Source organism: Mobula birostris, chromosome 19 (assembly GCF_030028105.1).
Source record: "Mobula birostris isolate sMobBir1 chromosome 19, sMobBir1.hap1, whole genome shotgun sequence".
Taxonomy (NCBI): Eukaryota; Metazoa; Chordata; class Chondrichthyes; order Myliobatiformes; family Myliobatidae; genus Mobula; species Mobula birostris.
Genome location: NC_092388.1, coordinates 8,604,631 through 8,620,100, shown reverse-complemented (window position 1 = coordinate 8,620,100; position 15,470 = coordinate 8,604,631). Strand labels below are relative to the sequence as shown.

The following is a 15,470-nucleotide window of genomic DNA, read 5'->3' as shown; positions in this document are numbered from 1 at the left end:
GCCAAGAATAAATCATTGTGTTATTAAAATCCTGAATGCAGTATTTGGCTGAGGTTGAAGCTATAGAGCAAGCTCCAAAATCTACACCTACTGCATATATCTTTCTCTGTTCTTTTTTTCTCGAGTATTGTATATGTTAGCATGACCTAAGCAGGCAAGGGGGAACAATGAGCCTTTATTTATGTTGTCACATACTGTGTGGAACAGGGCTATGGGATTCTTGTATGTTGCTAGCCTTGTTTCAAATCAAAGCGCCTCACTCTAAAACTAGTCAGCACACATTTCATGCAACAAAGTCAGAAAGAGTCTGATCGGTGTGTTGTGGAGACCAAACATCAGAATGGGGAAGAAATGTGATCTGAGTGACTTTAACTGTGGAATGATTGTTGCTGCCAGACAGGGTGATTTGAGTATCAGTTCAGAAACTGCTGATCTACTGGGATTTTCACACACAACGGTTTCTAAAGTTTACAAAGAATGGTGTGATAAACAAAAAACATCTACTGAGCAGCAGTTCTGTGGGCAAAAATGCCCTGTTAATGAGAGAGGTCAGAGGAGAATGGCTGGACTGATTCAAGCTGACGGAAAGGTGACAGTAAATCAAATAACCATGCATTACAGCACGAGAGTATCTCTGAATGCACAACATAATGGACCTTGAAGTGAATGCTACAGCAGAAGAACACCACAAACATACTCTCAGTGGCCACTTTATTAGGCACAGGAGGTACCTAATAAAGAGGCCACTGAGTGTGTATTTCATGTGACAAAGTCAGACAGATTTAAGACTGGAGTCTGATCACATCAGTGTATTAACATTTCTTGCTGGATTTCAAAGTTCAAAGTAAATTTTTAATAACAAAGTCACCATATACAACCCTGCAATTCATTTTCTTGTGGGCATATTCAATAAATCTATAGAATAATAACCATAAAAGAAACAATGAAAGATCACCCAACTAAGGCAGTCAACAACAAACCATGCAAATACAAAAAGAAGAAATAATAATAAATAAATAAGCAATAAATATCGAGAACATGAGACAAAGACTCCTTGAAAGTAAATCCATCGGTTTGGAACGTTTCAATGATGGGGCAAATGAAGTTAAGTAAAGTTATCCCCTTTTGCTCAAGACCCTGATGGTTGAGGGCTAATAACTGATCCTGAACCTGGTGTCGAGAGTCCTGAGGCTCCTGTACCTTCTTCCTGATGGCCGCTGTGAGAAAAGAGCATGTTGTATGTGGTGGCAGTCCCTGATGATGGATCGTGTCATAGAGCATTGCAGCACAGAAACAGGCCCATCGGCCCATCTAGTCCATGCCGAATTGTTATTCTGTCTAGTCCCATCAACCTCCACCTGGACAATAGCCGTCCATACTCTTCCATATATGTACACATCTGAATTTCCTTTAAATGCTGAAATCGATCCTGTAACCACCACTTCCGAGGGCAGCTCATTCCACATTCTCGCCGCTTTCTGTGGGAAGAAGCTCCCCCTCAGGTCCCTCTTAAATATTTCACCTTTCACCCTTAACCTATGACCTCTAGGTTAATTAGGTAAGGCATAGTTGTTTTATTTTAATCATAAATACTTGAAGCATAATTGTGTTGCAGGAAAATTGCCTGTTTCTGATTCTATTTTTCATTTATTCCTGATGTACCCTGAATGTACTCTTATTTGCAATCCAAGACATCCACACCAAATACTAAATGAACTCAGCAGGTCAGGCAGAATCTACGGAGTGGAATAACAATCGACATTTCGTGATGAGAATCTTCTCTGGGGCTGGAAATTCTAAATAATGGCATGTTGGCCTTCATAACAAGGGGAGTTGAGTACTGGAGCAAAGAGGTCCTTCTGCAGTTGTACAAGTCCCTGGCGAGACCCACCTGGAGTATTGTGTGCAGTTTTGGTCTCCAATGGGGCAGAAGTCAAAATAAGAAGGTAGGAAGAGAGGAAGGACTACAAGCTAGCAGGTCTGGTTAGACCAAGTGTGGGGGAAGTTAGAAGCTGGGAGGTGATAAATGGAAGAAGTAAAAGGCTGAAAAAGAAGAAGAACAAGGAATCTGACAGGAGAGGAGAATGGACATGGAAGAAAGAGAGAGGATGGGCATCAGAGGGAAGTGATAGGCAGGTCAGGAGAAGAAATAGTTTAAGAGGGGACTCAGAATAGGGAGAGGAAAAAGAGAAAAGGAGGAGGGGGAAGAAATTGATGTTCATGCCATCATGTTGGAGGCGACTCAAACAGAATATGAGGTGTTGCTCCTCCAACCTGTGGTATGAAATGCTGTTTCCTGTAATAGACGAAGTCAAAGATCTGTACAGGGCTTGCCGGACATGACCAAAATGTAACAGCTTATTCAAGCAGACTCCATGGGACATTTACTTCCATCATTTTAATACATTAAGTAATTTGTATTGCATGTTGAATTTATTCTCAGTAATTTATCTGGAATAGTTCCAACACAAGATAATTGGTCCCTGCAAGTTGCTGCTAGTGTGTGGGCAGGTCATAGCAATGGGGGAGGCAGCTGGAAGCATTAAAGAAATAACTGGAATTAATGTAGGAAGAGCATAGATGGTCAGAGTGGATTCAATCGGCTGCATAGACACACTCTATTCTTCTCCACAGATGCTGTCTGACTTGTTGAGTTCCTCCAGCATTTTGTGTTTAATACTAAATAGCTAAGCAGTTTGTGAATAGCAATCACAGATAGTAAAGTCCCAATATCACATAGTATCATATCTATAAGTCAATGCAGACTATAATATAAGTCAAATGGCACAGGCAAAACACCTCGTCATTGAATGACTAACTAATTAGTCCAATGTATACACTTTATTAGGTACACCTTTACACCTGCTCATTAAAGCAAATATCTAATCAGCTAATCATATGGTAGCAACTCAATGCATAAGAGTATGCAGGCATGGTCAAGAGTTTTAGTGGTTATTCAGACCAAACATCAAAACATTGAAGAAATGTGATCTAAGTCGCTTTGACCATGGAATGATTGTTGGTGCTGGATGGGGTTGTTTCTGTATCTCAGAAACTGCTGATCTGCTGCAATTTAAGACCACCAGGCCTCATCCTTGCTGGTCTGCCAGCCTGGCATCTAACCACGTCCATATTGCCGGCCTTCGAATGCAGAGCGTATGTTTAAACTCCGGTTTGCCCTTAAACTGTAACCTGATTCCTAACTTCCCTCTCTATCCCCAAAGCCACCTCTAGAAACCTAAAAGTACCTCATAAATATAAGCAATGAGCCTTATAAGAAGGCTTATCAGGCCTTCTTTTTCCAGAAGCGCACATGTTGCAGAAAATTTAGCTGCATTCCAAAATGCAACCTAAAAATCTTCTTTGTAAGTATACACAACCATTTGGCTTATTTGTTCAACTACACATACCTTTTATTTTGAAGTGTACAGTGATGTATTTTAGTGCAATTAAGCAAGACACAAAATAATAATTTGCCTGAGCATAATCATATCTTTCTTATCTGTCTTTAAATATACACTTAAAGATTCAACAACTTGGTAACTTTTGCATTTTTTGAACTGACTTGAGTTGCCTGACTGTCACAGTCCAGGGCTCCGCTCCACACTCAAAGGCCACGTGACCAGGAAGCTGGAGGGCCAGTCAGTTGGTGCGCCCAGAGTTCGAGCCTGGAGTTCAGGGTCCCGTCATCGGCTAGTCTTGGAGTCGATTCTGAAGATCATGGCCCAAAGGTCGATCAGAAGTCTGGAAGTCATAGACCGATAGCCGAAGCCAAGAGACTGTAGTCTGGAGGCCTGTTCTGGGAATGGAGGACAGTCTGTTTGCGCATGCGTGTGGAAGGGAGGAAAGGGGCTTGATTTACTGATGTTGTTCTGTTGTTATGTTCTGTTTTGTTCTGTTCTGCTATGTTGCCATCAGAATGGCTGGCAACACTTGCACATCTGGATGTCCCTAGCACATCCCAAGGTGTGCTTGTTGGTAATGCAAAGAACATATTTCATTGTGTGTATTGACGTACATGTGATAAATAAATCTGAATCTGAAATCAAAATCTCCTTCCATGGAATTCTTTGATTTTGGCACAAATATAGCCCCACAGATGCTAGCTAACTACCAAAATCATTGGCCACGGTTCCTCAGTGATGCTAGCAAACATTTTTGGACTATTTCCTATTGGATAAAAACTGATCCAGTGCAATCTGACTGCACAAGCTTCTAGCAAGGAACAAGGAGATAACGGTAGGATCAGGAATCTCCAAGACAAGTTGTTGCAATACTACAGAGGTTAAGATCAACAAAAACAGTACAGATCACATACAAGAGGTCACTGCCATCAGGAAGGACGTACAAGAGTCTCAGGGCCCACACTACAAGGATCAGGGACAATTATTACCCCTCAGCTGTCAGGCTCTTGAGCCAAGGGAATAACTTCACTCAACTTCACTCGCCCCATCAATGAACTGTTCCTACAGCCTATGGACTCACTTTCGAGGACTCTTCATCTCATATTCTTGATATTTATTGTTTATTTATTTATTATTATCTTGTTTGGTTTTTGTTTGTTTCTTTGTTTTTACTGCGTATGCTCACAAGAAACTGAATCTCAGGGTTGTATATGGTGACATATGTGTACTTTGATAACAAATTCACTTTGTACTTTGATAAATTTATTTCTGTTTTTTGCATGATTTTAATCTATTTAATATACGTGTATTGTAATTGATTTACTTATTATTATAACTTTATTTTGTGTTTTTTTCCTTCTATATTATGTATTGCATTGAACCGCTGCTGCTAAGTTAAGAAATTTCACGTCACATGCTGGTGATAATAAACCTGATTCTGATTCTGAACAGATGTTGGAATTTGGAGCATAAAAAAAGTAATGGCTGGAAAAATTCAGCAGGTCAGGCAGCATCTGTGGAGGGAAATGGACAGTTGACATCAAGGTAAAGACCCTTCATCTAAATAGAAGGGACAGAATAAAGGTACCTCCATATGTCACGTTACAACCCAAAACCTCACTCTGCATTTCCATCCACAGATGCTGCCTGGCTACTGAGTTCCTTCAGCAGTTTTATTTTGGCTTCAGTACCAACCAGAGATCAAAAGAGAGCATTATTTTCTACAGACAATGCATTTAGTGACTTCAGCAGGAAGAGTACTTCAACAAAACTTACTAAATGTTCTGGTTTGGTAGGGCTATTGAAGAGGTTATAAAATGGTATTCTAGTTAGGTCATAAACAACTCACCTTGTACAAAACAATGTAAAAATCATTATATAATTGGACTGTTGTAACCAAATAATCTGTAGAATTTTTAGAATTCTCCATGGCTAGGACTGGAATTAGTGTTGTGGTTACCGAACACTTACAGTGTCAGTAACTACTGATTGGGGTTCAATTCCTGCTGCTGTCTGTAATGAGTTTTTACGTTCTCCCCATGACCTCGTGGGTTTCTTCCGGGTGCTCCAGTTTCCTCCCACATTCCAAAGCCGTACCAGTTAGGGTTACTGAGTTGTGGGCATGCTACTTTGGTGCAGAAGCATGGCGCCATGTGTGGCCTGTCCAGTACAAACTTCGCTGATTTGATCTGATGTAAAACGATGCTGTAGGTTTTGCTGTCCTTGTGAAAAATCAAGTTAATCTTTATCTTTTTCCAATCATCTGTTTGCTTTCTTTAATTGGCTTCTTCGTTATTACGCTCAAATGTTGTTAAGGATGCTGAAAGCAAATCCTGATGTACAATGATAGATATGTACAGCACAGGAAGAGATCATCTCGCCCACTATGTCTGTGCCAGCTATGATGTCAATCCAAACTAATCCTATGATTGTATGATATATGACCATGGAACTGTATACTACAGCACTGGAAAATACAATTTAGTCCCTCAATTAGGTGCAGAAGTTTAAAAACAAAAGATCAGTTTAGTTCTACAGTTATGCTTCTTCACAAATCATGCACTTCATCACCATCAGGTTTTTCCAATTTTCTTTAGAAGACTACAATTGAATTTCTTCCTGTCACTATGCTAGTCATTCTGAATCCTTATCACACACTGCATAAGAACACTTCCTCCAGGTAGTCTCTGAGTCTTTTGCTTATATCAGGAGTTCCCAACCTTTTTTTGTGAGATGAAGGCTTACTATTAACTGAGAGATCCATGGACCCCAGGTTGGGAACTCCTGGATTAAATTATCCTAGGTTTGTGACCTCTGGTCATAGACCGTTAAGTTTTTGGTAATGTTTTAGATTCATGTAAATTCTGCATTTCCATCAAACCCCTTTCAGTCTTCCCAGCAATGGAGGAAAACACCTTAATTTCTCCAACTCATCCATATGACTGTAAATCTCATTCTCAACAACTCTATCAAATCTCTTTTCCCTCTGCAAAGTCCTTTACGATGGTCCTAAATCATGATGTCCAGAGCCAAACAGAATTTTCATACAAACACAGAAACTGGAGTTTATATACTTTGATAGAACATTACAACGTAGTGCAGGCCCTTTGGCCAACAATGACGTGCCGGCCTTCTAACCTACTCCAAGATCAATCTAACACTTCCCCCTCACACATTAGTATTAGCATTGTGATGGAATAAAGGGAATTACAGAGGCATGAGAGAGGAGCTTGCTCAGGTGGATTGGAGGGTGATACTGGAGGGGATGACGGCAGAGCAGAGGCCGTTGAAGTTTCTGGGAATAGTTCACAAGGTGCAGGATAGATATTTCCCCACAGAAGAACAAGTTCTCAAATGGCAGGGGTAGGTAACCGTGACTGACAAGGAAAGTTAAGGACTGCATAAAAGCCGAGAAAAGGGCATATAATGTAGAAAGAGTGAGTTGGAAGTTGGCAGATTGAAAAGTTTTTAAAATCTAACAAAAGGCAACTAAAAAAGCCATAAGAAAGGAAAAGATGAAATATGAGGCAAACTAGCCAATAATATAAAGCAAGATACTAAGTTTTTTTCATAAAGAGCAAAAAGGAGGTGAGAGCTGATATTTGCCCACAAAAATTATGCTGGTGAGGTAGCAATGGGGGAACAAAGAAATGGCATGTGAACTTTGCATCTGTCTTCACTGTGGAAGACACTAACAATGTGCCAGATGTCCGTGAGTGTCAGGGAGCAGGAGTGAGTGTCATTGCTATTACAAAGGAAAAAGTGCTAGGCAAACTCAAAGGTCTTAAGGTGGATAAGTCACCTGGATCAGATGGACTATGTCCCAGAGCCCTGAGAGAGGTTACTGAAGAGATAACGGATGCATTGGTTATGATCCTTCAAGAATCACTTGATCCTGGCATGGTTCTGGAGGACTAGATACAGTAATTGCAAATGTCATTCCACTCTTTAAGGAGGGAGGAAGGGAAAAGAAAGGAAATTATACGCTAGTTAGCCTAACCTCAGTGGTTGGGAAAGTACTGGAGTCCATTATTGAGGATGAGGTTTCAGGCTACTTGGAGACTAATGATAAAATAAATCAAGGTCAGCATGGTTTCTGTAAGGGGAAATCTTGCCTGACAAATCCGTTAGAGTTCTTTGAGGAAGTAACAAGCAGGGTGGACAAAGGAGAGGCAATGGATGCCATTTACTTGGATTTTCAGAAGGCATTTGATAAGGTGCTACATATGAGGCTGCTTAACAAGATAAAGTCACATGGCATTATAGGAAAGATACTGGCATGGAGTGAGGAATGGCTGACAGGCAAAAGGCAGCAAGAGGGAATAAAGGGGGCCTTTTCTGGTTGGCTGTGAGTGACTAGTGGTGTTCCTCAGGGGTCAGTATTGGGATTGCTACTTTTCGCATTGTTTGTCAATGATTTAGATAATGGAATTGATGGCTTTGTGGCAAAGGTTGCAGATGATACAAAGATAGATAGAGGGGTAGGTAGTGCTGAGCAAGCAATGTGATTGCAGAAGGACTTAAGACAATTTGGACGAATGGGCAAAAAAAGTGGCAGATGAAATACAGTGTTGGGAAATGTATGATAATGCATTTTGGTGAAAGGAACAAAATTGCAGACTATTATCTAAATGGAGAGAAAATTCAAACATCAGAGGTACTTAGAGAGGACTTAGGAGTCCACAGGTAAGACTCCCAGAAGGTTAATTTGAAGGTCGGCTCTAGGGTAAAGAAGGCAAATACAATGTTCGCTTTCATTCCAAGGGGAATAGAATATGAAAACAAGGAGATAATGCTGAGGCTTTATAAGACACTGGTCAGTCCACACTTGGAGTATTGTCAACAGTTTTGGGCCCCATATCTCAGAAAGGATGTGTTGTCATTGGAGAGAGTCCAGAGGAGGTTCACAAGGATGAATCTGGAAATGAAGAGTTTAACACGTGAGGAGCATTTAGCAGCTTTGGGTCTGCACTTACTGGAATTTAGAAGAATGCAGGGGGATCTCATTGAAACCTACCAAATGTTGAAAGGACTAGATAACGTGAATGAGGAGAGGATGTTTCCTATGGTGGGGGTGTCCAGAACTTGAGGGCACAGCCTTGAAATTGAGGGAGACCTTTTAGAACAGAGGTATGAAGGAATTTTTTTAACCAGGGAGTAGTGAATCTGTGTAAGACTCTGCCACAGACAGCTGCGGAGGCCAAGACCGTGGGTATATTTAAAGCGAAAATTGATAGTTTGCTGCTTGGTCAAGGTATCAAAGGTTATGGCAAAAAGTCAGGTGTATGGGGTTGAGAGGGATCTTGGATCAGCCATGATAGAATGGCAGAGCAAACTCAATGGGCTGAATGGCCTAATTCTGCTCCTATGTCTTGAGATCTTATAAAGTCCTAATCTATTCAATCTTTCCTTGTAACTCATGTCCTCCAGAACCGTTAACATCCTTGTAAATTTTCTCTGTACTCTTTCAACCTTATTTACATCATTCCTATAGGTAAGGGTCCAAATCTGCACACAATACTCCATATCAGCCCTCATCAATGTCTTATAGAACTTCAACATAACGTCCAATCTCCTGTACTCAATACTTTGATTTATGAAGGCCAATGTGCCAAAACCTTTCCTTATGAACCTATCTACCTGTAATGCCACTTTCAATGAATTATGAACCAGTATTCCCAGATTCCTTTGTTCTAACAAACTCCTCAGTGCCCTACTGTTCACTGTGCATGGCCTATGCTGGTTGGTCCTACCAAAGTGCAAGCCTTCGCACCTCTCTACATTAAATTCCACCTGCCATTTTTCAGCCATTTTTTCCAGCTGTCCCAGACCTCACTGCAAGCCGTGATAGCCTTCATCACTGTCCACTACACCCCCAATCTTGGTGTCATCCACTGATCCAGTTAACCACATTATCATCCAGATCATTGACATAGATGACAAACAACAAAACCCAGCACTGATCTCTGTGGCACTCCACTAGTCACCGACCTTCAGTCAGAGACGCAACCATCTGCTACCACTCTCTGCTTCTCTCACAAAGCAAGTGTCTAATCCAATTTACTACCTCATCTTGAATGCCAAGCAACTGAACATTCTTGACCAACCTCCCATGCAAGACCTTGCAAAATACCTTGTAGAGGTATTTTGTCCATGTAGACATCATTCACTGCCTTGCCTTCATCAGCTATCCTGGTAGCTTCCTCAGAAATCTCTAGAACATTGGTTACACATGACCTACCATGCACGAAGACATGCTAACAATTCTTAATCAGTCCATGTCTATCAAAATATCCAGGCCCATTAGAATACCTTCCAATAAATTTCCCACTACTGATGTCAGGCTCACTTTAGCCTATAATTTTCAAATATTTAAATCCCATTGTATTTGTCAGAGCTGCTCCAGCTGACTCCTCCCAGCCTGCACATGCAGGCACCACGAGGGCAGGTTGAAATGTTGGTCCTTGTAGGGGCCACTGGTTCAAGTCTCTGCCCCTTGGAGGGACTGCTGGTTCGAGTAGCTGCTGTTGGAGGGGCCACTGGGATGAGTGATTTCCGCAGGAGGGGCCGCTGGTTTGCGTTACTGCCCTCGGAGCAGCCGCTGGGTCCTAATGTTCTCGAAGATGGAATTGAAATTCTGAGATTTATAGATTGGACTGTAGTTGGTATTGGCCTTTGTCAGTTCTACTTTTTTTTTCATGTTCTCGTCCATTCTTTCTTTTTGCAGAATGGCGGGCTGGGGGTTTGGGTCATCCGTTAGTTTTTGTTCAAGGAAGGGGATGTGTTGTTTGGGGTTTGCGAGTTTTTGTTTCCTTGTCCTTTCATGCTATGGGGGGGGGGGCTGATGTCTTTCTTTCAACTACTTATATGGTTTTCTGTATTCCATGGCTATTTGGAGAAGGCAAATTTCAGAGTTGTATTCTGCATACATACTTTGATGATAAAATGCACCTTTGAACCTCCCAGTCTCCACCCAGCTAATTGGATTCACCTGCAGCTCATTCCAGACTCATCACCTGCAGCCTATTTAATCCCAGTTCTTATCCACAGTCCACGTCCACGTCCACTCATTGAACCCGCTGGTCTCCATCAATTGCTCTTAGCCTTCAGCCTCTCTGCCTAAAGTTGTCTATTGTGCTTAGTTTCGGATCTCCCTTGTTTGGTGGCCCCTCGTAGCTTGTTATGTTGTGGTCTATTATCGGTCACCACTAAATCGTCTCCGCTGCTCTGTTTTTGCAGTCGAGCCTCTACATTTTCTGACAGTATTTATCAAATTTAAAAAGGCCGTCATCCCAGTTTAATATTGTATTTGATACATATGTCAGCTCGTAGTGCACAAAGTATTACAAAACTCTACTCGGTCCAAGTGTCAATAATCTCAATGAATGTTCTATTATAAAACGAAGTGGAAACGGCAGCTTTTAATGAAATTATACAGACTCTAAATATCATGTAAAAGTTCAGTTGCACAATCGTTACATCTGAGATGGTTTTCAAACTATATGTGTTCTTTGACAACTTCTCAGTTGCTGTGTTTAACGCGGACTAACTACACGTATTCCCGGCTAACTTGGTGGTTCCCAAGACAACAACCACAAACAATTAGAAATAGTTTCCCGCGAAGTCTCGTCGGCTGAGCGAGTTATTTCAGGAGACCTGGCAGAATATATGATACGTTGGGAGCCAGCTGATGTTTACCCATTCACGTCCGATTGGATCCCATAGCAATGAGGAAGAGACGCGGAATATTTTTAGAAAGAGAACCTGCGTTAGGACCCTGTCCTCTCTCCCTGGTTGAGGGATGGAAATAGAATGGACGTAGAAACGCGCCAACTTACGATATTAGAAATCTAACACTGGGCCATGCAAACAAGTTAATGCCCCAATAACACGCCAGGCTGGTTGTCCGGTGGGTCCCTACGTTCACCAGGACAATCTTAGCCGAATCGGGGGTGTTGGGTTCGCTCAGTTACGCACACTGCAGACGACATGCACAGAGCTACAAGCAAAATATGTTGGTTGGCAGAATAATATTGTATCATACCTGCTTGCAAGGGAAAAACATTGTCCAAGAAGGTGGATTCAGCCAATCCTTGGCAGAGCAGGAGCTGGAGCCAAAGTCCGAAAGCGATCGGGAACATCCCGGCTCGGCTGCCGTTCAAACCTGACGCTGGCGTCGCAGGAGCCCTTTGGAGAGGAATGCCGGGCATTTCCCATTAGATCTTTTCCTTGCCGCACACCGGCTATATTTAACCAGAAAGCAATCAGCTGCCTTCACAACACAAGCCCCACCGCGGTCATTAGACACTAGCATCGCGCATTGAACGTGATCAATAGATCGGAACCGTCAGGCAGCATGGATATCCGAAAACCCCAACCCTCATCCCTAGAAAAGAGCAGCGCTTTCGTGGCCCGGGTCAAACAATATATCGATCACTTCAAACTCTGAAGCCGAAGGTGTCTTTCATAGGACCCGCGACAGAAGCTTTGTTTTAACTTAATGACTACCAATAATTTCCAGCGCGCGCGCGCGCACACACACACCACCTTTCCGAATCCATCGTCTTAAATTTTCAATTTAATATCTTAAAATCGTGCCATTGTTGCAAGCAGAAACACAAGGGATTCTGCAGATGTTGGAAATCCAGAGCAACGCACACAAAATGCAGGAAGAACTCAGCAGGTCAGGCAGCATCTATGGGGAGGAATAAACTGTCGACGTTTTACGAGACCCTTGGTTCCTGAGTTCCTCCTGCATTTTCTGTGTTATCTGCATTGCGTGCGCCAGCACCGAAATGCAATAGCCGGAATTGTTAATTTGTCTTTTTTTTTGCCGTCAACTTTGGGCGAAAATTTGCCAGCCTTCAAAGGAGCAATGACTTTACTTTTTAAAAACCCAGTCACCAACAATAAAGTAGGAGCTCAAATGTCGGCCTCTCAACACTAACGCCAATATATTATTAATCCTAATCCCAAAACAAACAGCATGTATTATCAATCTTAATGGCGACAACGTCCCTTTCCTCCCTATCCCTGATGGATGTCACTCACATTAACTAACAACCCTACAAGTAGCACCACTATTAACTCAATTAGAGGAACCACACCATCTAAAACACGAAAAATGCTGGAAATCCAAAACAGCACGCAAAATGATGGAGGAACTCTGCAGGTTAGGCAGCATCGATGGAGATGAGACGTTTCGGGCTGAGACCCTTCTTTAGGACTGGATCTGTTCTATTATTATATATTATCAATATTATTATCTAGTATTATTATATCTATTAGAGGACTAGTCCTATATCACCTCTAGTAACATAAATATGTTAATAGGGAATTAATTAACCACATAATTTATCGCCAATAAAAAGAAACATATCCACCCTGTTAATCCTAATTCTCGTACTAGACTAATCTTTGATCTGTCTCCCTGAGCAAACCAAATGCCGCTTTACTAACTCTGACGCTAAAACCAAGGTTTCTAATAATTCAGCACCCCCCCCCCAATGCAGAACGCTCGAATTATTGTCTAGTCAGGTCTCTTGTCGTTTCTTCAAAAGGAGAAGCCTTTTTGATACATGCCTTATTTTGAAATTTAGTGTTGGTGTTTAGTTTTTTTGTTCAAGATCACATAGAATGAAGCATTTCATAATCCCCACGAAATTCTGAGATTAAGTTCAAGTTTATTGTCCTCTGACTGTACACATATACAATCAAACGAAACAACATTCCTCCGCATCACGGTGTACCTTCAGAACATATATCATGCACAGCACAGAAGACTACCACAAATAAGTTAATAAAATACAATTCAAATCACATGTAGTGCGCAGCACAGGTAAAAAGTAAATAGCTCGCTCTCCTAGTGACGAGATCTTGTGGTAGCAGGGTATTCATTAGTCTCACAGCCGGAGGGATGATGCTGTTTCCAAGTCTGGCAGTCCCAGCCCTGAGGCTCCAATACCTCTTTCCTGGTCAAAGAGATCGTGGGATGGGTGGTAGGGGTCTTCAGCGATGCTTCGGGCCCTTCGTATACAACGCTCACGGTAAATGTCACAAATAGCGGGGAAGGAGAACCCGGTGATCCTCGGCAGTTTTTACTGTCTTCTATAGCGTCTTGTGGTCCGATGCCTTACAGCTTCCGTACCACACAGTGATGCAGCCAGGCAGATTGTAATAGTAGGTAAAGACACGCATTAAAGATTCAGCGCACTAATCAGAGGGGCAACAGGGTAGCTTGTGTTTCTCGATTTAAACGGGAAAAAGTGATTAAAATTTGAATCAGCAAATTACAGAGAGGCTTTAAAAATATTTTGTTGACCGCTTCATTCTGACTTACCTGTTTCGATCATTTATTTCTGAGGGGTTAATCTTAACGTCCCTCTTTGTTTATGATCCCATTGCACCGGCTGTAAACGCAATGTCAACGCAATTCACCCTCTGCCGGCGCGTGTGGTCGAGATCTCAAAATCAGTAGGGAATTATTCTGCTCTCCAGGCAGCTGGGACAGTATCGAGTGTGATTTTCATCTATTTTCACTGCGTTGGTTCTGTTTTGGATGTTTCTCCTTTTCCTCCCCTTGAAGCCAGGGCAAGTAATACGATGCAGAAATGTCTCAAGTTCGACTGGCTTCCCTGGAGAAGTCGCATTCTCTCTCGGGATCGACGAGAAATCGAGAAAAAAGAATGTCTCAGCAGTTTGGCAGATCGCGTTGCGTCTCCCTCACGGCCATTCGACACAGCTATCCCACGAGTTTACCTCGCGAATATTTGGTTTATTGATCTCTCCGGCGCTTCCCGCTCCTTCCCCTCTCCCCCTTTATCCAAACACGATAACAAGGCAACAACCTGCCTTGTTATCACCCCATTATCGATGGGACAGATCCCCACATCCAGCTCCACGGGGACACATTTAAACCAGATGACTGTTGCCGTTGTTGCTTGTGTTCGGTGGTGTTATGTTAACATTTGTGGGCATGGTATTTTGGCGCCGAAACGTGTGGCGACACTTGCGGGCTGCACCCAGCACATCCCCCAGGGTTCAAAGTTCAAAGTTGAAAGAACATGTATTTTCCAGGTATGCATACCGTATACAACCTTGAGAAACATCTTCTTGCTGGCGGCCTAAAACAAAGGAGCACAATAAAATCGGCGGAAAACGCCACACAACAAAGACCGACAGGTATACGTGCAAGCAATTAAAAACGCGAACAAATAACACACAGAACATGAACTGCGGAGTCCACGAAAGTGGATCCACAGCCGCGGAACCTGTTCAGCGCCGAGGCGAGTGAAGCCGGTGTGTCGGATGTTACCGCAAACGACGCATTTCACTGTACAGCAAGTTTCGATGTACATGTGATAAAAAAAATCTGAATCTAGTGATGGTGCTTCGTGCGAAGTTTACGAGAATATCGGGATGGATATTAAGATCAATATATCAACTCCTCCCCTAATATAAAAGTTATATGAATTGTTTGCGGTTGTCTCTTTTAACTCTTGACTATTCCGCGTAAAACAGCTACAGGTGTAACGCTAATGGTGTCGCCCTTCGCTGTTTGAGTCTGTGCACGGAACACCAGCGTGTAACCTGAACCGTATGTTAAGCCCGACACGGTTAAACTCGGGAACTAACCCGTAACAGAACGGGTTGGCATACAGTATATCTCTCCTCTGCGTGTGGCTTAAAGAAAGCCCCAGTGAGGTTTTTTACCACGCGTTGGAATTTGGTCAGCCCAACAAAACCGTTCGGTATGAGATCTTACCAGGCCTCGGAGTCTGATCAGTCTGCATAGACCGTTCCGAACGCTTGGTCAGTCTAACGTAGACGGGTCCGCTTTGGAAGACGGTAACATGCTTATTGATCCGTTCCACCAAGTAAATCAAATCGCTTAAACCTCGCCGCTTTATTCTTGAATTAGTAGCTATGCAATTAAGGAGAGAGCTATTCCTCAGTGTGTATAGTGGGTACTAATATATTTTGTAAGCAATCGAAGGTTAAATCAATCGTTTTCTCTTTCATTAAGTGCTCCATTCAATTAATTAAAACTGCAGGCAAAACTGATGA

The 15,470-nt window shown here is 42.4% G+C and overlaps 1 protein-coding gene across 1 annotated transcript in view; it reads right to left on the bottom strand.

The window, feature by feature from the left end:
- colq (collagen-like tail subunit (single strand of homotrimer) of asymmetric acetylcholinesterase) overlaps positions 1-11,621 on the bottom strand; it is a 101,747-nt gene extending 90,126 nt beyond the window's left edge. Inside the window, exon 1 of the mRNA XM_072282988.1 lies at positions 11,449-11,621. Coding sequence (XP_072139089.1) covers positions 11,449-11,614 — 166 coding nt within the window. The 5' untranslated portion in view covers positions 11,615-11,621. The remainder of the gene's footprint in view (positions 1-11,448) is intronic.
- Positions 11,622-15,470: the final 3,849 nt, after the last annotated feature.